The sequence below is a fragment of the Camelus bactrianus genome, chromosome 11, assembly GCF_048773025.1.
Source record: "Camelus bactrianus isolate YW-2024 breed Bactrian camel chromosome 11, ASM4877302v1, whole genome shotgun sequence".
Lineage (NCBI taxonomy): Eukaryota > Metazoa > Chordata > Mammalia > Artiodactyla > Camelidae > Camelus > Camelus bactrianus.
This window is the reverse complement of record NC_133549.1, coordinates 66,426,807-66,449,438: the sequence shown is the minus strand read 5'-3', so window position 1 is coordinate 66,449,438 and position 22,632 is coordinate 66,426,807. Positions and strand designations below refer to the sequence as shown.

General features: G+C 41.2%; 1 protein-coding gene across 2 annotated transcripts; it reads right to left on the bottom strand.

Moving 5' to 3' along the window:
• Nucleotides 1–230: 230 nt before the first annotated feature.
• Nucleotides 231–22,523, bottom strand: EIF4EBP2 (eukaryotic translation initiation factor 4E binding protein 2). Of its 2 annotated transcripts, none has more exons than XM_010951649.3 (3): nucleotides 22,090–22,523; nucleotides 7,662–7,847; nucleotides 231–6,669 (listed from the first exon to the last, which is right to left on the bottom strand). In XM_010951649.3, exons 1-3 carry the CDS (start codon nucleotides 22,232–22,234, stop codon nucleotides 6,638–6,640), a joined length of 363 nt encoding a protein of 120 aa, XP_010949951.1. In that variant the 5' UTR covers nucleotides 22,235–22,523; the 3' UTR covers nucleotides 231–6,637. The 2 variants fall into 2 exon arrangements, with proteins under 2 accessions (XP_010949951.1, XP_074230237.1); XM_074374136.1 differs by having other exon boundaries at nucleotides 231–6,695; nucleotides 22,090–22,456.
• Nucleotides 22,524–22,632: the final 109 nt, after the last annotated feature.

Genomic DNA, 22,632 nt, shown 5'->3' with positions numbered 1-22,632 from the left:
GCACCCAGCCCCAGTAGGAACATGTTCACCTCCAAACGCCTGAGGGAAGGGAAATATCACCTCCTTGCAGAGATAGAGCCAGGTGGACAGAGTGCTCTGTGAGTGCTGAGGAGTGACACATGAAGCTGCCAACTGCCTCTGCCCCTCTCCCTTACCAGCCAAGATGCCCAAAATGTGTCAACAGGACTTCACCTGAAATTAAAAAAAAAAAAAAAATTAAAACACCAAGGTGATACTCAAGATCTTTATTGATTTAACTGTAACAGCAACCGTTGGTGAGAATTTAATTTTTTTCCCTAATTTCCAAACACTTGCTGGTTTGGAAACACAGAAAAACAAAAACCTGATCACGGAATCACTCAGGACTGCATGGTGCCCTCTGCTCTCCATCCACTACAATGAAATGGATGGGAGGGGTCAGGGGACACTCACATCAAGGGAGATGAAGGGAAGACCAAGGAAAGTACTGGCAGTCTCTGCTTTTCCACTCAGAATGGATGGAACTGGGCCACTGGTGGCATAAAAACAGGGAAGGGCATTTTTTTTAATATATAAAGTATTTTAAAGATGCTTAAAATGGACACCCAAATATATAAGTGTCTTCTGGGCTCTCCGAGACACCCTCTTTAAGGTTTACCCCTGGGTAGCAGAGGGTCTCCTCACCCAGGTGGAAGGAGATAGGCTCCATCTCCGGGTGAAGGAAAGGCACTGGCTCACAGTCCTCAGTGATGGGAACAGACAGCAGGAGCAGGACGGCTCACCCACACAGCTTGTCCCTCGTTGCTAGTGTTCCTCCCCCAGTCTCCTGGTTTCAAGTAAAAATTACCCTTGGCCTGGGCCTGGGTTTTTGTTTTTAAAGATTAAGATGGAGAGGAAGAGGGTACATTGGGGCAACATGTGCTACATTCATGGAAACTCAGATGTCTGGGAATTTTGGTTTTAAGCACCAGCAAGAGCTCCCTTTGGAAATTCCAATGTGGCCAAATGATTATCAAGCATTGCAGCATCTCTCTGCCAGCCTCCCACTCTTAGAAAGGTGGCAGAGTAAGAGTTTAAATACCCCAGGAATGTGTTTCATCTCACTACTATTTTCTATTTGGGATCCAAACAGTATGATCTGCCAGGGTTGCAGGCAGAGGAAGCAAAGAGAAAACCACAGACCATCTGAACAGGGACTTGAAAGACTTCTCCTAAATCTAAGCTTTGCCAAAAGGTATCAATTTTCCAGGACCAGCCCAGAGAGAGAAACGTAATTTCCATAGCGTGGGAAAGGTGACATAAATGATTGAAAAATCAAGTGTGTACCAAATACCCTTAGTCTGCAGTGAGAAACGTTTGTGAGCCAGCCTCAGGGAAACTCCAATAGTCACCTGGAAAAGCATGGCTAGAACAGGAAATGCTGTGGGGGGGATAAGCATTCTAAAGACCTGGGACGCAACTGCCTCAAAGTCTAATGCCACCTTTTATTAAAAGTGAGAGAGAGGGAAAGAATTTCGTGGTAGTGGGGGGTGGTAATGCACAGTAACCATGCTCCCTTCAAAGTCCAGATAGAAATTGCCCTCCCAAAGAAACAGTGCTTCTTTAAAACAAATACTCCTTCCTCTCAGATGTCATGGGTGGGTAAGAGATTGGGTTTTGCAGATAATAAATAGCTGCCCATATGCACGTAGTAGAGAAACATGCCAAGAGGGGAAAGTTCTGACCCAGGTAAAGAAAAGCAGTGGGCCTCCTGTCTAGAGGGGAATGCAAAGAGCTGAGGGCCTTGGTTTCAAGCAGCCAAGATACCTAATCCCCATCAAGTCTCCAAGACAGGGACAATGGAAAAAGATTCCGTTTCTGGGATACTGCTGCCAACACGATGAGCCCCTTACACCAGGTGCCTTGATTCAAAGCAGGGAGTCAATATGCATTGGCCAAATGAAAGCCTCTAGGGTGAAAGCTCAAATATCTAGCAGGTTGCATTCTAATGGAAATGTTTGAATTGGGAAGGTAAGGTCTCAGAGATCCAAAGAGCAGGTAAGCCAACAGCAAATATAAAAGACCGTCTATTATGAAAAAATTAGAAGGAAACAAATTCATTTGAAGGTGCTTTAAAGATGAGTTCCTTACTTCTGGGAGAAGTACTTTTTTTAAAAATAGCTGCTTCAGCAGCATGCTTTTACTCAAGTATACTCTAAAGCAAGCACAGCTATAGGTACGTGGGAAAGGTGGAGTATAAAGTCAAACAAGAATTTACATCCTTAAGATGTCTGAACTCTCCAAAGCTTGGCTGCACACAGGTGCCAGAAACACAGAGCAGACATTCGCTAAGAAGGTGCTGAACTGACAAGCCTCATCTAAGTTTCTCTCCAGAGTGAAGATATGGCTGGTTCTCTTTAAGACCTCATTTCCATCAGAAAGCTCAGGATGTGATGAGCACACAGTTAACCTGAACAATCAAGCACAGACAGGTGTTTCTAATTCCCAGATGTCCCCTACTTTATTGAGAAGCTTCTTGGGTGACACCCGACCCAAATCTGCTTCAGCTGGTATGGTTGGCAAGAGCAGGTGCTAAGCATGGACTCTGGCACACACCTGGCTTCCGGATGCTATCAGCTATTTCACCCTGAATCTAAACAGTTGGCTTTTCTTCAGCCCAGTAACCAACATCTAATACACATTTGCTCCCTTTGCTTGACAACTCTGATTCAAAGTCCACTTACGTGGCTCAACTAGAAGGATTCACTTCCCTTTGTCAATTCCTGGCTAAAGGAGATAACGAGTAAATGGTATCGAGCCTTAGAGATCCCAAGCCAAGGACTTGCAAAGCATCCCTGGACCGCTGGTAGTATACATCAGGCAAACATATAGATACATTCTCCCGGGAACTGCCTTTTCTCGTCACCCCTCTCAAAACCGGCAGGTGGCCATGGGGAGTCTTTTTTTGTTTGTTGATGCACATCTTAGAGAATTGTTTTTAGTAAGACCACCTCTCTCAGTATATCATCTAGTTTTAACCTACCCCTGCCCCTTGTTGATCTGGTTTCACCTTCTCTTGGGGGTGAGGCGGTTTTAAGATCTATCCACAGATTCTTACTGCTCCATTCAGTAGGGTGTGTGTGATTCCCGTCCCCTTGAGTATAGGCTGGGCTTAGTGGTTCGCTTCTAAGGAACAGAATAAGGAAGGAGTGACGGTGTGTGCTCTCAGAGACTGTCATAAAAGGCACTGCAGAGTCCTCCTTGCCCTCTCTCTGGAATCACCTACTCAGGGGGAGCCAGCTGCCATGGTATGAGGAGACTCACACTGCCCTAAAAAGAGACAAAAGAGACCCACATAGGGAGAGATTGAGGCATCTTGCCAATAGCCACAAAGAGAGCCTGGGAGTGGATTCTCAAACCCCAGGTGACTGTAAACCTTGCTGATGTTTGACTGCAATTTCTTATGATCCTGGGCCAGAACCATCATGCTAAGCTGCTTCCCAACTCCTAACCCACAGAAACCGCCAATGCTTGCTCTTTTAAGATTTAGTTTGGGGGTAACCTGTTACATAGCAATAGATAACACAGGTGAAAGGACGAAACTCTTGGCTGGGAAGCCTAATAGCTAGAAGCCAGCTTCTCTAAACTGTGCTCTTGAGCACATTATAGCCATATAAACAGAATATGAGGAAGTGGTGAACTCAATGTACCACCACCCTATGAAGGAGGTAGAGTCACAACAATGCATGTCTCCTGCTGGAATCTGGAAGGTCATTTCTCATGAAGATGGATTGTCCCCACAAGCACAGAAACATGTTCTCCTCATAAAAAGGAAAGTACAAAAGATCACTAAGATTTTAAGAACCATCTCACTCAATGATACCCTCAAGGGTGTTCCCTCCCCAAGAAAAGGCCCGGATAGGTTATTCATTTAGGGGTTCAACTGGGAGATTCTTTCCAAACATCCAGGAGTAAGCCACCCACTGGATTCTGGCTTGCCCTGAAAATGCTTCTGTGAGGCATCGCACAAAGTTGTCATCTGTTAGAAGTTTATCTACTGCCTCGTGAAATTATCTTTAAAGCATCGATTTATGGAGACCAAAGTATCTCTAGTAGCAGTGGCCTCCAGGAAAGAAATGCACCAAGCAGCATGGAGGTCCTTACAGAGACAGCTAAAGGACTGGGAAGCTGCTATATTATACAGCTGACACGCCCAAGAAATACTAGAAATATGGCCTCTGATTAGGGGGCCACCTGCAGAAGTTCCTCAAGGTAGCAAAAAAGGGGAACATAGCATCTTGAGACTACTCAAGCTGACATCTTTTAAATTCATTCCTTGTTGCTCAGTGAGCAAGCCAAATTTTCATGCATAGCAGTAAAGACCAAGCAGGGGATGCACTTCTGCTCACTGACACTGACCAGCTGTAGTTGAGTCAGATTCCACAGGACACCAAGGCCAGGGTCTGAGAAGAATGAAAGCTTCATTCCCAAAGAATCAAGCTCGCAGAGGACAATGAGATCCTGAGCAAGCTTCTCATGCAAGTTACTGATGCACCTTAAGTTTTCCCAAGAGTATATAAAGTGAAATTTGGAGTTTAATTAAAATCAGAACAGGAACACGTTAAACAAACAAACATACAAAAAAAAAAATACTTTTCTAATCATCAATTTTTGAGACTGAAAGCATCTCCAAAACTTTGGAGATCCAGCTTGTTCCTGAGAGACGTCAACCATCACAAAAGGCTTCACTCTTTGAACTATTCACCTTTTGTAGCAGAAAACAGAACAAAGTTCCTCAGACATTCTTCCTCTCTTCTGTCTAAAATGTATTCGCAAACAAGGTCTTTTCATAGTTTAAAAGAAAAACAAACAGCTTGCTTTCTTAGCCAGTTGTCTGCTATTCTCACCCTAGGATCTGATCTCTTAATAAGAGGGTTCAGGGCACCAAATCCAACCAGAAATTCCCAGGACATCAGTGGCTCTTTTACTTGTCTTTCTCTGAGGGGAGTCACTCTCCCAGGATTACTGTGCCAGTTACTAGTCAGAACAGCAGCGTTGGGGGGGGGGGGGGAGGGAGGGGAATGAAGCAGCAAAGGGTAAGGGAAAAGAATGAGGCTTTCGTGAAGGACCCAGGGAAGGCAGAATGGTCCAGTTTCACAAACCACCCACTACAAACTCCAAACATGCACACCCAAAACTAGGAGAAGGAAAAGAGCTCTTAAGGGACTAGGGGAGACAAGGGATGGTGACATGGAACAGCAGACTCGCCTAGGGACATTTCTCACCTTCCTAACACCAGAAGATGTGTAATTAAAAAGTTGCTGTTCAAAATTGTACTGAAAACATATGTAAAAATAGGTCTGTACTCATCTTAAAAATAAAAGGTCTCTCCTCAGATAAGAAGAGAGACAGATATTATCAGATACCAACATTTGAGGTATCTTGGATGTCTATTTGAAAAATGGCCTGGCAGAGAAAAGGGAAGGAGAGAGAGAGGGAGGGAGGCAGAGAAGGAAAAGGAAATTCAGAGTACCATGTGAAGGGCAAGAAAACTGGGAGGAACACATTTTTAAGCCCATGTTTGTCTATCTCAGCAGCCAAACAAAGCAGGTCCACAAAGGAAAAAAGTTTAGATCTTTTCTAAGAGGATTCTGAAAGTCAACTTTAAACTTAAAATGCAAGAAACTACAATCAGAGACAACAAATATCACAATGCTCACTGGACTGAAAAACAATGACTACTGAGCCTGGGTACTCAGAGGGTTCAGTGTCTTCCGAGGTCATTCTTGGGTTATCCCCCTGCAGAATACTATGATCGGTCATATCCGAAGTGCCTCTGTCATGTGGTACGGGCCTGCTCTGGGAGCAGGTGAAATCACCCAGAGAGCTCAGAGTATAAAACGACTGCAAGCAATGAGATGCAAGCAGGGAGGAATGGGAGAAAAGGAGGAAAGAACAGCTAGTTACTGAGGACTCTTCTGATGTAACGAAACTGTTGCACAACTGTGCTAAGTAAAGGAATGGGAAGATGAAATGTTAATACTACAGACAAGACACTCCTCCCAGAGGAAGGAGGGGAAATGGACCTCAGAACAGTGCCACAGGGTAATGCTACTAGAATTGTACAAACTGTGCTCTGTCCCCAAGGACAAACACTTTAAGGTAAAGGGAAAGCAGCTCTCTTCCTGTTTACCATTTCCCTCTAATGGTTTTCAAGCCCCCAAATGCAGATTCTTGCAGCACTGAAACATGGGTGAGAGAAACAGAGGGTAAGAATATGAATGATGCTGAACACATCAAAACTCCATATCACTTCTCCAGACTTCCCAGCCAGCCAGTAATTGGTAGGGTGACTTGGGATTAAAAAAAAAATGGGGCATGGTGGACAGGAACCAGAGTTTAACTGTTTTCCTCTGTGCGCTCTTAGTTCTACAGAAATATGCCAAGGGCCTTCAATCTAACTGTCTAACTGGGAAGGGGAACAGGAAACAGGGAGAAGAAATGATCAGATGCAGCTCATCTTCGCATCCTTTGGCACCCGGAGGAAGAGGAGGAGGTGGAGACTGCAACAGGGACTGCTGGTACTGCCTCTTCGGTCTTTGCACTGTTGATCCTATCAGCCAAATCAGGTACACACAGGTATCAGTGTTGCTGCTTTTCTTCTGATGCTCTTGGACAGTCAGATGTCCATCTCAAACTGAGCATCATCCCCTGGTTAGAATGAAGAAAAGGAGAACCTGAGCACAAAGAGGAAAAGCAAACTGTTTGATTTAACTGTCATCCCCTCTGCACGAGAGTCAAAAAATAATTCAAACTGTCTCATTTTCTGCTGCCTTAGAACAACTATTCTACTTCACTTTAGTTGGTCTTTCTAATCTGGGGGGAAAAAGACCGGCAGTCAAATCACCCATGGGGAGGAGGAGCAACTGAGGGAAAGAATACAAGTGAAAACTTTCCAAGTGTCCCTTTGTCCACAGGTTGACCATCCAGGAGCTCCTGGGGAGCACTTGGCCATCTATTGCATCAGCACACTCTTCTGGAGGCTCTGAACTTTGGCCCTGCCCTGAATCGACACTCTGTCCATTAAAACCTCATTTGGAATTTGAGGCAGAACACTGGCTTGTGTACAGGGATCATGGAGTGCAAGCCAAGGTGTACTGCAGGAGCTGGCCATTTCTATCTCGTTTCCAGAGACAGAAAGGACCCATTACTAAAAATGTGTGTGTGTGTGTGTGTATGTGTGTGTGAAGGTGGGGGTACTGAATTATAGGCAGTCCTAGAAAATGAGGGGAAAAACCATACCACTTTTCCTTACACCATAAAAGGGACATTCTTCTTTTAAGAAACAAGGTCTATTTCCCAAAGGTGATGGAAATGGGGGCTATTCAATTCTGTTACATTTCTGTGTGTGTGTTATCCCTAGTCCAACAAAGACCAGGTTCAAGGAGTCATCTTTGGGATTTACCATTCCCTGATTTTGCATTCTTCTTCACCCCCTACCTAGATTAGATCTGATTATGATTTAGAACTCAGGGTTGCTAGAACATTTCAGTAAGTCATGGTGATGGGAGTGGGGTGAGGTGGGAACCTTAGAGACACAACTGAGTGTCAGTTATGAAGCATCACATTTTTTCAACCTACAGCAGACCGACACTCGAATCCCAGGACTACCATCTTGGTCTTCAATATCGGCATTCTCTTACCAACAGCATGCTTCCTGTCATGATTGTTCAAGTTGTTCAAATTGTTTACTTCTACTTTGGAGTCTTCGATTAAGGTGCCAGGGCTGGTGACTCCTGGAATATTGGGCAGATGGCAGGGGGGGGTCTGAGCCATGGGAGAATTGCGACGATCCAATAGAAACTTTCGATCATAAATGATTCGGGTTCCTGGAAAACAGGGTTTAAAGAAGACAGAAGTTTTACATCCTGTTTCAAGTATAATTTTAGGATAAGAAAAGTAGAAATTTAACTGCATCTTCTTTGGAGGGTGCTTTGAGAAATAAGAACATAGTAACAACTCAAAAAGGCATCTGAAATTATGAGGAATGAATCATTCTGGAGAACAAAAAACAGTTTAATTTTCAAAAAATGAATAATCTGAATTATTTTAGACAGAAAATTTTCGAATACAGATTTAAAACTTTCTACCACCTTAAACAGAAAACAATTCAACCCCTTCTTGATGAATCAGGGTCATTATGAAAATCATTTATTATACTATGTTATGACCTAAGAAGTCTCAGGGCCTATTCAGTTGATGCTCTTAAACTGTAATACACTGTATTTTCCTTACACTGTACAGGATACAGATTGGCAAGGCTGTGTTTGTGCCCCTCCCCACCATGGTTCCTTTGTCTCCTCCCTCACTATTAGACTATGAACCATCTTTCTTCCATGTCTTAGCAAGTACCATAGACTGAGTGTCTTACACAGAAATATATTTCCTCACAGTTCTTGAAAGATGCCAGTATCATCTATTTCTGCTGAGAGCTCTCTTCTGGATGTGTAAACAGACACCATCTCATTGTGTCCTCTCATGGGGGAGAGGGGAGCAAGCTCTCTGGTGTCTCTTCTTATAGGGGCACTAATCCCAACATGAGGGCCCCACCTCAGGACTTCATCTTAACCTTATTACCTCCCAAGGCCCCCATCTCTAAATATCATCACACTGTGGAGGTTAGTGCTTCAATATATGAACGGGAAGGGCATAATTCAGTCTATAGCACACCCCCTTTACACCCATTTTACCTTGATGCACCTAATCTGTTGGGTTTAGAAACTGGTCATCTGCTTAATTTAACGCTATGTAAAATAAGAGCAAATAGGCTTGGAAGGGGTCTGATTGCTTTCCAATGAACAAAGGGTTGGAAAAAGCTTAGTGGATGGATTCTGCACTTAGTGGATGGATTTCTTGTGTCGCCCTCACTTTTGTTCATGGCTAGGTTTCAGAAGGGTGAGATTTTGCTGTGAGATGTTCTTACTAACATTCAACTTGCGAGCTAGAACAAGATTATTCTGAGTTCTGTAATACACCAAGCTTAGAAACTCTGGGGGTGAGGTGGTTAAAAAAAAGTGCAAGATAAAAAAGCAAGCTTTCTACTTCTAAATTATGTATTACTAACAACATACAGAGCGAAGAACTGTAATTGAACCAAGTAGGAAATAAGCAGTAGAGAGCCTATCTTAATGTGTGAGACATGAGGAACTTCAAAGAACTCCTATGACTTTACAGAGGCAATAAAATACATTTTTACTGCTTCGAGATATAATTCATGTACAATTCATTTATTTAAAGTGTGTAATTTAATAGTTTTTAGTATATTCACAGAACCGTGCAACCATCAGCACAGTCTATTTTAGAACACTGTCATCATCCCCAAAAGATAACCTATACACATTTAGCAGTCCCACCCCGTCTTCCTCCAACTTCTCCAGCACTAGGTAACCACTAATGTTTTCTGTCTCTACAGAATTGCCTATTCAGGGCATTTTATATAAACGGAATCATGCAGTATGTGGTCTTTTATGACTGCTTCTTTCACTTGAAAGTTTTATCAGTGTACAGATGACTCTTGAATAATGCAAGTTTGAACTATTTCTCAACAGTAAATACTATAGTCCTACATAGTCAGTGGTTGGTTGAATCCATGGATGTGAAAGGCCAACTCTAAGGTATAATTGGATTAACTCCTATGTTGTTCAGGGACCAACTGTACTTCATTTCTTTTTATTGTCAAATAATATTCCATTGTACGTATATATCACATTTTATCAGTTAATCAGTTGATGGACATTTGGGTTGCTTCCACTTTGAATAATGCTGCTATAAACATTCATATGTAAGTTTTGTGTGGACATACGTTTTCATTTCTCTTGGGTGCAAACCTAAGAGCAAAACTGCCGGATCATACGGCTTAACTTGCTGCGTTACTAGCAGACTGGTTTCCAAAGTGGCTGCACCATTTTCCATTCCCAGCAGCAGTGTGAGGGTTCCAATTTACATACATTGTAGCTAACGCTTCTCATCGTGTTAATTACAGCTATCCTAGTGGCTATGAAGTGGTATCTCAGGATGGTTTGATTTTAGTTTGCATTTCCCTGATGGCTAATGATGTTGAGCATCTTTTCATATATGCCTATTGGCCACTCAAATGTGTAGCTTCTTTGGAAAAACATCCTTTGCCTATTTTTAAATGGGTTATCTTTTTAACCACTGAATTGTAAGAGTTCTTTATATATTAAGAATACAAATTTCTTATTCAAATAACTTGCAAATATTTTCTCCTGCTCTGTGGGATTCCTTTTCACTTCTGTGATGGTATTCTTCAAAGCCCCAAAGTTTTAAATTTTTAATAAAGTCCAACTTATGTCTTTTTCTTTTGTTGCTTGTGCTTTTGGTATCATATCTAAGAAACTATTGCTTAACCAAGGTCATAAGGATTTGTGCCTACCTTTTCTTCTAAGAGTTTTATAGCTTTAGCTCTTTCTTCCCCCATTTAATTGTCTCAGCACCCTTGTCAAAGATCAATTGGCCATAATTGTGAGGGTTTATTTCTGGACTTCCATTGATCTATATGTGTATCCTGATGAGATAGTATTACTGTCCTGATCTATAATAACTTCTGAAATCAGGAAGTATGAGTTTTCTAACTTTGTTTTTCTTTTTCAAGATTGCGTGGGCTATTTTAGGTCTCTAAAAGTTCCTTTTGAATTTTAGGGTCAACTTCTGCAAAGAAGCCAGCTGAGATGTTGATGGGGATTGTGCTGAACAGATAAATTTGGGGAGTAATGCCATCTTAGCAGTATTAAGTCTTCCAATCCATGAACATAGAATGTCTATTTATTTAGGTCTTCTTTCTTTCAACAATGTTTTATAGTTTCCACAATGTAAGGTTTGTGTTTTTTGGTTAAACTTAAACTTACGTATTTTATTATTTTTATGCTATTCCAAATTATTTTCTTGATTTCATTTTTGGATTGTTCATTGCAAGCGTATAGAAACACAATTTTGTATGCCAATCCTGTATCTTGCAACCTTAGTGAACTCACCTATTAGTTCTAATGGGTTTTTAGTGGATTTTAAAGATACATTTGGTTTTAAATGCACACAAAGTAAATAATTCAGAAGAGAAGACACCTGGAAGAACTAGGATCTTAACGGATGCTATTAATATTCTCAAATATGGCCAGGGATAATATGAGTACAAAACCACAGTATTTTAACTGTTTGAATTTTAGATCACTGTAAGCTAATTAATTTGTAGCAGATACATGGCAAAACAAGAGTCAACCTGTCAGTAACTAAGGATTCTATGGTGTTAACTCAAAAGCATCTGACATTCAAAAAACCAAAACTAGTAAAAGAAAAACATTAAGACTTGACTATGCATAAAATGCCAGGAAAAAAACCATTTCCTATGTTGGATATTGTGTTTACTGTGAAATTATGTGAATTGCAAGACAACTAATTTAAAAACCTAAAATATTCAGGGTGTCTTATATATGTACATGCATAGACATACATTTTCTGAAGCAAGAACTTCTTAGTAATTCAAATTTAAACTGCTGGCCACATTCATGTCAGCCCAACTCAGTGTCAACCAATGCATCCACAACAAACTAGAAACAAGTTAACCATAAATTTCTAAAGAAGGTTAAAAAAAAATACAAGAAATCTATACCTTGCATATAATACAATATTAAAATGGAGCATGATTTTAATCAACTGATGGAATATTAAAAAAAAAAATCTATTTGACATTGACAATGGAAACTTTTTCATTCCAGTTAGTCTTCCATTTCCTTTTCTATGAAAATCATCATACTCTGGTTTTACATTTAAAAGCTATAAAATTCATAGTATTGTATATGCTATTTACTAGTTTTTCAATATTTACAATCAAACCATAATAAAAATGAACTATCATAGTTAAGGAAGAGTATGTAACTGTTACAGACCCTGATACTGTAAAAACAATGGAAAGGTTGACCTACCAGGTAAGTAGAGGCAGGACGGGTGGATAATATAATCTCATGGTGGAGCGCTAAAATTGACAGACTGAGACACAGAGGTTTAACTATATTACTGAGTTTTAAAGGTAACCTCCCAGAAGAACCAAAAATGATAAAATAATTTACAGAAATTGGTAAATGGAGAAAGGAGGGGAAATGAGAGAGGCAGAAAGAAATGAAAGTCTCCTATATTCCTCATTTTCATAACAGGGTGTCAACACTATTATCTAACGTTAAAAAAATCAAGAAATTGTGGTAAACATATTTACAGCAACAGTGGTGTAACCAATAAAATCATTATAAGTAGAAACTGTTAAAAGTGGCAGTCTATTACCATTTTATTTTGCATTTTATGAACTTCTGTTCAATTTTTCCTTTTCCACTTTGCTTTTAAAACGTTCATGTATTACTTTAGTCTTTATGTTTGGATTTCAGAACAAATACGACTCTTCAGATCTAAGTTAACATCACATATCTATAAATGTTCTTCATTCCTTGGTGACCAGATATTAGGATAAATCTAATATCCCTGACTTTCTAAATGCTGACATTACTAGGATAACAGAGTAAAACTTACTTCCTTTGATGGAGAACAGAGAGGAGGAAAAAAAAGCTTCTACCTTTTGATCTAAAAACTAGTGATTTTCAAATGGCAGGGAACAAGAAGGCGAATAAACAGGGCCCAAAATTATGCTTGCCAAGATGGTTAGCACACAAACAAGGTCATGCAAGCCTAAGGGCCTCTTTCAAGACCAAACAGCTTAGTTTAAATGACAATTAATCCATGTATTACACCTAAGAAATTGTACAAACTGAAATAAAACCACCTAGAGAAAGCCCACTGTAACATGATTAACTGACAGTGTAGTAGTTATACTTTTGCAGGGTCCTAATCATAAAATTGTTTAGCTAAAGCTGCTTCCAGAATTAGAATTACACATCTACTCATGCAAATAGATAGCTCAGAACAAGAAACATTAAGTAACTTGCCCAAATTGAATAGCTTGAATAGCTAGTGACAAAACCCTTCAAGAAGACTGAGATGAACCCACACCCACCCCGCAATATCTCAGGCAGGGAGGGAGAGTGTGGAGTCAAACAGGGCTCCCCTCAGGGGACTTTCTCCACCCAAGAGGAAAATCTTCCTCAGAAAACCCTTAGTGGATCCCCTCCCTACAATCATTAGGCCAGAACTGGGTCAGGTGCCCACCAGACCAGACACTGGGGAAGACACAGAGTAGTCAGGGTGTATTTTCTGCAGCTTGGCATACTTCCATTTAAAAAAAAAATGAGGAAATCTGAGGTAGCACAAAAGAAGAGTGAAAAGCTGTTGGGCTAGAAACTAATAGCACCAGCCACATCTGTATTTAATATTTACCTAAATTTAATAAATATTAATTTAACCAAAATGGATTAAAAAAGTTAAATTAGGATGATGGGAGGTAGTAGTACATATATTGGAAGAAGGGTGTATACAGCAACTAATCTCTCATCTTCCGTAGTAGAAAACTAATTGTTAATATCTAAAATTGAGCAATAGCATTAAATCATGTTATTTAGAAACCCAGAGGTAAATGCTAGAAGAAACAGCTGAAGGACATATGAAAACAAATATATGTATATTCATGTATGACTGAAGCATTGTGCTGTACACCAGAAATTGACACAATATTATAAACTGACTATACTTCAATTTAAAAAAAAATAGCTGAAAGAGTTTAAAATGATTTGTTTCTCTGGGGAGTGGAACTGGAGATGAGGGGATATGGCATAAGAATGTTGCTTTTTGTTATTAGCCTAATAATACTATATGACTTTTAAACTTAACTTTCATAGGTACAAAAAATAAATGTGAAAGAAAAATAAAAGAATGACTGCATGAATATCAAAGACATTTTGTAAGTCAAGAAAGTCAGTCACAAAAGATAATACGATTCCACGTATCAAGGTACCTGGACTAGTCAAATTCAGACAGAAAGTAGAATGGTGGTTGCCAGAGGCTGGAGGTGGGTAGGTAATGGGGAGTTATTGTTTAATGAGTATGAAGTTCCAGTTTGGGAAGAGGAAAAAGTCCTGGAGATGGATGGTGATGACGGTTGCACAGCAATGAGAATGTACTTAGTTCCATGGAACTGTACACTTAAAAATGGTTAAAATGGTAAATTTTATGTTTTTATATTTTATTACAATAAGAAATATACTTGATTTCAGACTTCTAGCCTTTAGAAATGTAAGAATAAATCTGTTGTTTAAAGCTTCCCTTCCACCAAAAAAAAATTTTAGATCAAGTGTTAAAAAAAAATTATAAGGAATTGGTGGGGGGGGGGTGACTCAAAAAAGTATTTGCACAAAGAGAATACAAAAAATACAAAAAAAAGTATTTGCAAATATAAATATATACATAACATACCCACACTAAAGCCATGAGGAAGGAAGGTATCCTTCAAATCTAGAGACTGAATTTAAAAAGAAACAAAGCACTTGGCAAGTAATCTCAGTATTCCATTAGGAATTCTTGACAAATCTCCATTAAAGCCTCATATAAGCGCCCACCAAGAGATGAGAAACAGATACAAGATGAACAAGCAGCAAGTAAGTGCTTCTAATATACTCAGAAAGGTAGTCTGCCTCTTCCCCACTTCTCCCAGCCCCGGTCCCCCTTCAATACTAAGAAGGGAAAATAAGTGAAAATATAGAAAGGACTTACAAAAAAAGTGACTTTCTCTGCTTTTTATTCTTCCAGCTGGGGAGAGTGATTAACAAGGTCTGTGTTTGATTGAAGTGTTAGAGAACATTCTTGAATGAATTTCAGTTTTAAACAATATCTGTTTTTTCCTGGAGGCTCTGGATGAAAAGACAGACTCCTAAAACCTCTATGCTAGATAGATAACCTAGAGGAGGCTAAAAGCTGCCTAACCCCATATCCTCCAGGGAGGTTGACGGTGGCCAAACCATGTTCAGTGTGTACAACCACCAAATCCGTAAAGTGCTAATAAAAGCAAGAGAGGGACAATTTTCAACATCAACAAAAGTCACAACTGGAGCCTCAGGATCTTATAACTTAGTATCGCTAAATAATTATGGCAAATGGAAGACATTCAAGGTTTGTGAAAAGCCAATCTTACTGCCCTTTGATTAACTCCAAATCTCAATAACTGGGAGCAAAGGTTTCCAAGATATTAATGTCAAAGAATGGCTCCCTGCCCAACCCCGCAGGACACTGCTATAGCAGGACACACACCTAGGCTGAAAGGGAAGTTACTAATTACTATGTTCCTATTGAGAAGGTCTAGTGTTAGAAGAGTCCTTAGACAGCGTCTAGCAGAAGCCTGTCGTTTTACAGGTGAAGAAATTAACATCCAAAGAAGCTAAACGTATTTGTAAAAGATCACATGGTGACAGGAGTCAGGAGACCAACATAAATAAGCAAAGTTCTCTAAGCAAATTTGGCTCTCTTGAGCCTCTGCTGCAAAATGATTTGAAACAAATGATCTTTTTAGTTAGTACCAGGTCCAAAGTGATATACATACACACCACTAACTAATCTCAAATAAATGCCAACTGATTTTAAATCTATCTAGCCTTGACCATCAGAAAATCTGGGTCAAAATAAAGTACATCATATATGTCCATGTCTGTTTGGGTGTCAACATTCTTCTTGAAATAAATTTTCTCCACAAGAAATGCCTGGCTCTGATTCCAGGAAAATGCTGATTTGATCTGCCAGACTGTTGACTGCAGCCTGGATCAATTCTTTGGATTAGATTTCACAGATGTTGTGGTTCAGCCTCTATAATGCTAATAATTAATGAAGGCTCACTGCTTTGGTATGGGGAAAGCACTCAGATTCAAGCCTGGCTTTCATTTCCACTATTTGTTTTCCTCCCAAGTTCATTCCTCTTGGGCACCTTAAAAAATATATAAGCAATGCTTATCTATCAACATCTTCTACTTTTACTTACAGTAAGGAACTTTAACTCTGTCAATAAAGTTTGTAAGAGGCAAAAGCCTCTGGAGATCACTGGTCTAGGTCACTGTTTTTATGAGCTGCCTATTCATAATGGTTCTCGGAACTTATCAGACCAGAGAGAGGTTTCATTTCAATGTAAAAGCAGCCCAGCTCTAACATAAACATTTTCTGGTGATGAGATGAGCACCTCTCTGAGGCCCAAAGGATTAATTATGACATCTTAAAAGGAATCACAAGCCTCTCACACTCTCTGACAGATACCTCTTAGGGCCTAGAAAGCAATGGTCTATCTTCACCAGTCAGCATTCCTGTTATAAACAGGACATTTCTGAAAAGATTAAAATTGAATGAGGTATTACCTTGATACTAAAACCGGACAAAGGTATTGCAAGAAAAATACAGACTAATATTCCTTATGAATACAGATGCAAATATCCTCAACCAAATACTAGCAAACCGAATTCAGTAACATACAAAAAAGATTGTATACCATGACCAAATGAGATTAATCCCAGGAATGTGAGGCTGGTTCAACATTCAAAAATAATTAACATAACACATCATATCAATAGAATAGAAAACAAAAATCACATGATCATCTCAATAGATGTAAAAAAAATATGCATTTGACAAAACCCAATACTATTTCATAATAAAAACATTCAATAGACTAGGAATATAAAGGAACTTCCTGAACCTGATAAAGGTCATCTATGAAAAACCACACTACCATCTTATCTAATGATGAAAGACTGGTGGTTGCCCCCTAATATTGAGAAGATGTCAAGGGTGTTTGTTCTCATTCTCTGCTGTTTTTATTCAACATTCTAATGAAGGTTCTAGTTCTAGCCAGGGCAATTAGGCAAAAAAAGAAAAAAAAAATAAATAAATAAAAGGCACCTGGATTGACAAGGAAGAAATAAAACTCTCTATTCACAGATGATGTGATCTTGTACACAGAAAATCCCAAGGAATCTACAAGAATTGAACTGTATTTTCTGGGTAACTGATCTTGCTTGTTAAGGTTTTTACTTTTACAAACACTCAATGAAATAAACAGTTTTTGTTAGGGCATTTGTCCTAAAGATCTGAAAGATTATTTAGATGCAAACACTCACATTTCTGAGTTTTGCCTTCAAGCTGTGAGGTGAAGAGGGCCTTTAAAAACTAGCCACACATCGAATAGATAGCTGGGTGTTAAAACACAGGTTTTAAGGGGTCTTCACAAAGTTCTGTGATGCACCAATTTGAAACGGGTAGCCTGGGCCTTACCTATTTAATAAGCTGAATGACTGCAAGTTTCAACTGACTTGTTCTGTTATGAATGGAGCAGCAAAAATCTTTTAAACATTAATCTGTTCATCTAAAGACTAGGAAGCCAAGAAAAAGTTCTATCCTTCACCAACAAACTACTGTCCTGCTCAGGCTCTCTTCCTCTCCAACCAGATGAGTTTTCCCACATTAACTTTACCCTGTCTGATTTGCAAATCTTCTCTCACACACATGTATAGTCAAGCCTGTAGTGTCTCTAAACCATGCAGGACCCCTCCCATAAAACTGTCTTTAAGACTACAGTCCTCAAAAAGTTCTTTTAGATGTAGAATAGATAAACAAGATTATACTGTATAGCACAGGGAAATATATACAAAATCTTGTGGTAGCTCACAGCAAAAAAAAATGTGACAATGAATATATGTAAGTTCATGTATAACTGAAAAATTGTGCTCTACACTGGAATTTGACACAACGTTGCAAAATGACTGTAACTCAATAAAAAAATGTTTTTTTAAAAAAAAGTTCTTTTGGAACAATCCTGGTAGTGCCAGCTTAGACTCATCCTGTTTCACACACAGGCCTCAGGAGAGCTGATGGGAGCTGTGCACATCTGCCGGGAGCTGTACACATCTGTCGTGTATGCTGCATTATCAGCCTGGAAGAGCTGTCTTCCCTGCGCCTGACTCGGGGCAGGCAAGGCACTCCCTTAAACATAATGAATGCACTGTTCTACGCCTTGCAGGTAAGGACTGCTGCCTTCCCTGGCTCAGAATTCAGTCCCTCATTAGCAAATATGCACCCAACATAAAACTGAGCTACAAGTTCTAATATATACTTTGGCAGCTGATGAATATGAGACTAAAGCCAGATCTTCTCCGGAACGACAACAAATTTTCTTGTTACTCTGAAGTAAGTAATGCCATCTTCCTCAAACACAGGGCAAAGTGACTAGACACCTTGCATCATGTTTTTTTTTGTGCACTTTTCACATGTAATCACGAAGTTCTTTGGTTAATAACTGAACCTTAGAGAGCCAAACAAGTATGTTCAGAAGTTTTTGGCCTAAAATAAACTCATCCCAAGGTCACTGAATTGAAAGTTTTATGACAGTGAGAAACTGGCCTTCCTTCCCCAAATCTACAGAGGGCTCTATTCATTTCTCCCAAGAAAGGATCCAGATTAACACTCAGGATTCCCCTCAAATACTCTGACTTTATTATAGCTCACTCCAAATGGATTCTTTTCCTTTCTTCCTGTCTTCTTTATTCCCAGACCCTTCCAATGGCCATCAGGTAATTCTGCTCCAGTGAACCAATCACAGCAACTCTAGCTGGCAGAGAGGAAGTACAAGGTTATGAACAAGATTTCAGACCATCATAGTTAGTTCCCCTCTGGTGCTCTTGTTATGGCAACAGCATACTTTTCCACAGCTGATGAGGATGATATGCGGGAAAAGAAAGGCAAAAACAGGTCTCTATGTTTCTGCTCATTCCCAAGAGCACAACTCTCCCACAAGGAGACAGTTCAGAACTTATTAAGAAATAAGGTAGCAGAAAGCATTGCATTAGCTAGCATTCTAGAGGTAGAAGAGTCTCTTTAAATGTTCGCAAACTTCCCTTTTCAGGAAAATATTCATCTTAATATAGTAGAGAAAAAAACTGGAATAGGGATCAGGACACTAAATTTGAGGCTACACACTGACTGACATTAGTTAGCTGTATGATACTAACAAGTTATTTAATTTCTCTGGATCTGTTTCTCTCAATTATAAAATGAAAGCATTAGGTTCCCTTCCAGCTAGCCAGAGTGTTATAAAAGTAAAGCCGACTCTAGTAACTTTACCTTTCATTGAGGATAGTAGTAGCTTCTCAAAGAACCAAATTTCATGTCCATTCCTCCACAGGCAGATAAAACAAAACAAAATAAAATCCAAGGGATTTTTTTGTCTTGAATTTACTCAAAAATGTTACTCTTCTTTAATAATGAGAAAAGGTACTCTTCCAAAAAGATGAGAAATAGAAGAGGTTATAGCAAGTGTTTTCACCCACCTCTCATTTTCCAAACCAAAGGAAGGTAATTTTGAGAAACCTTCTTAAGGGTAAGCGATACCCTCTCAGGGGAAGAGATCGTAAGATCACTATGTTGTGAATGTCCCTGCCCAGTCTGATCATTTAGGGCATTTAGCACATCATCTTATCCTGGAATGCTCTGACATGTGTATGACACTCCAGAAGGTTTCCAGAAGTTTGAGACAGGAAATTCTAATTCCTTTCCTTCCTACTAAATGGAGATTTCGAATATAAGCCTACTATCACTTTTCTAATGTTTTCAAGTCTGAAATATGAAATACATGTTAGCATTTGACGCTTTACAATTTTGTTTGTTTGTTTGTTGTAGAACTAAAAAGCTTTTCTATCTCTAATCCCCACCAAGAGTTTAAGACCATTCAGAGCAAAGACTGCATTTCCTACTTTTCTCTGGTCCCATTTTGTGCAAAGCACTGCACTGGGCTCACAAAACTTATTTAAGATTAATGCAAGTGCCTAGAGGTGACCAAATAACAACGCTGGTTGGGCAGAGGAAAATTACCTGGGAAAAGAGAGGGGAAATGTAACAAGAGAGATGAATAAACCACCAGAAAATTGGAAATTTTCCAAAGGGGAGAAATTAAATCACTAAGTACTGAACACCTAAGGAGCACTAAGTTAACTGCTATAAAATAGTGGTTAAATCCAATCCCAACAGTGCTATATCCTATAAACACATTATGTAAGTCCTCTTGTTAAAAATTTAAAGATTACAATGTGCTCTACCAATAAATACTGGCTCAATATAACAGATGAGCTAGGATGACAGGTATTTAAATCTGAAATCAAAAACTGTAGAAACTACAAGGAGACAGGTTAAGTGATACCTGAGAAAACAGTGGTGACTATGTCTGTAGGGAGATAGGGTAAATGAATCAGTATTTCTGGCAGAATCTTTCTACATATTGTAGGAACTAATCCAGACTATGAGACAGCTTTTATCTTTACAGCACACTTAAAAACTATGTCCATACTATAAAAGCAAGGTGGCTTGGCTATTTGAAATATGCCAAAAGGGTGCCCCTGTGGTTCTTCCCTCAGGGGGATAGATTAATATGCAGCTAAAAGCTTCATTCCATCCTCAAATAAATAATCTGAGTGCAGTTACTACTATGACATATGTTCTGAACTACTGGAAGCACAGGCATTACAGAACTCACAAAGAATTCTGGGAGAAGTCATAAATCCCTTTCCATCACCTTGGAAAACAATGTCCATTTTTTAAAAGCTGTCAGTTCAAGTTCAGGACAATTTTATCTGGAGCAGATTCTGATCTACCAAAATCTTTCATGATTAAAAGGCCAGATTTCAGTATGCTCAGGGGCTAGCCTTGACCAGATCAGGTCAGGAGGGAGTTTTCTCTAATGAGGTAAGCCACCTCACTAGAAACTTCACTGCTCTGCAAAAGTTAAAACTTCCTTAAGCCCAGCTCTCTGTACATATTGATGAACTTCTCCTGCCTGGGTTATTTAAAAGTCTTCCAAGGCAGCTACCCCACCCCTAGAGTGGCCAGGCTGGATTCCTCTGTAGGGCTCTCTCCTAAATTTTTATCCCCTGTTGGCAAGGAGGTCTTCTTGCTCTATGGGGCCTTGCTATTGTGCAACCGATCGCCCAAGCTTAACTGCAGGGGATTGGTTGGAGTACAACTGGTGAGCCCAGCCCACAGGAACGAAGCCAGCAATCTTGCAGGCAGGAGGGGCTGCCAGCAAAGCCTCAACCCTCTAGTGAGAGGCCACCCCACCACCAAAAGGCAAAGTTACAAAGTTAAAAATGAAGCACCATTCCCCTCATAATGTCCCTCAAGATCACTCTCCAGTCTCCTCCCTCTGGAGAAAAGCCCAGTCAGGGGACAGACAACCTTTGAGCTCCCTCTTCCCGTGACCAATTAATTCAACGCTCTTCACCTCTACCCCAGTGTTCTTCCTCGTAAACAGTTCCTGGTCTACTTTGAAAAGCAATGATCAGGAACCCCGATCAAATAATCCCACCTGCGAGGGTGCCCTCCTTGACAATGCCCTCTTCAATCTCCAAAAGCGTCACCACCAAAACTCTACCCTCAAGGGTGCCAGCGCTCCTTTCCCTGGGCTATTACTTGAGCATTTTTTAATCACTCCTCTTCCAGCCTGGGGACTCCCCCCCCCCACCCGTGAGGCCTCGTCCAGCAAAGTAAACAATGCTGTCAAAGCAGGATAACACTGGGCGAGGCTTCCAAACTCCGCATTCCAGCCTCCTCCTGGTGTTCTAAAAGCTGCAAAACAAGTCATCGCAGGGTCCCAGAAGCGAGTTACTCTCCCCAACTTCCTTTCTAAAAAGTCCCGAGAGACAGCTCCAAAATCAAGCATAAATGTGCACAAACACAAAATATATTAAGAGGCAGAGATAATGTGGAGTATGTGCAAGGCCAAATGTAGACGAATTTGCCCGGGAGCAGGAGGAGGAGGGGTACAAGACTGGGTCGAATGCGTAAACCTGCCACGAAGCGGGAACAAGGGCTTTTTTCGCGACAAGAGAGCCACGTTTCCAGAGCGGGCACGCGCTGAATCTAGTTGCAGGCGACAGAGAACGCGAAGTTAAGGTTCCCGAAAGCAGTCTCAGGGGGGCTTTGTGGGCCTACAGGGGAGGGGCTTCGGTGAAGCCGGGATGGCCCAAGCGGCCCAGCGTGGACACGCCCTGAGTTAAAGGACCGTGGCGGGAAACTGAGGGGATAGCGCGGAGGCTGGCGCGGACGCGCTCGGTAGCCGGCTGCAGGCTCCGGGCGAGGGCTTCGCGGGCGGCCGGCGCTCACCTCCCGGTGTGGTGGAGAAGAGCGTCCCCCCGGGCGTGGTGCAATAGTCATGAGGTAGCTGCGCGGCGTCGCTGATGGGAACGGTGCGGGTGGGGATAGCGCGGCTCTGGCTGGGCTGGTGGCCGCTGCCGGCGGACGAGGACATGGCTCTGCGCACGGGCTCTCGGGCTTTGTCCCGCGGGCTGGCAGGCTGGCGGCGGCGGTGACGGCGGCGGCGGCTGGGGGCCCGGGCTGCTCCGGCTGCTCGGGCGGGCGGAAGGGCGGGCGGGGCTAGGCGCGCTCCGCTCGCTCCTCGCTCGCTTCCTCTCGCTCCCTTGTCCCGCTCCGCTCCCGCCGCCGCCCTCTCAGCCGCCGCCGCCGCCGCCGCCCGATCCTCCGGCCTCCGCCAGCAGCCTCAGCAGCAGCAGCAGCACCAGCGGCAGCAGCGGCGACGACGACGACCGGAAGCGGGCAAAGGCGGGAGCCAGAGGGAGTTCAGGAGAGATTGTCGGCCGGACGTGACGTCACGAGGGACAGGCCTGAGCGGCGGGGCGGGGCTTAAGC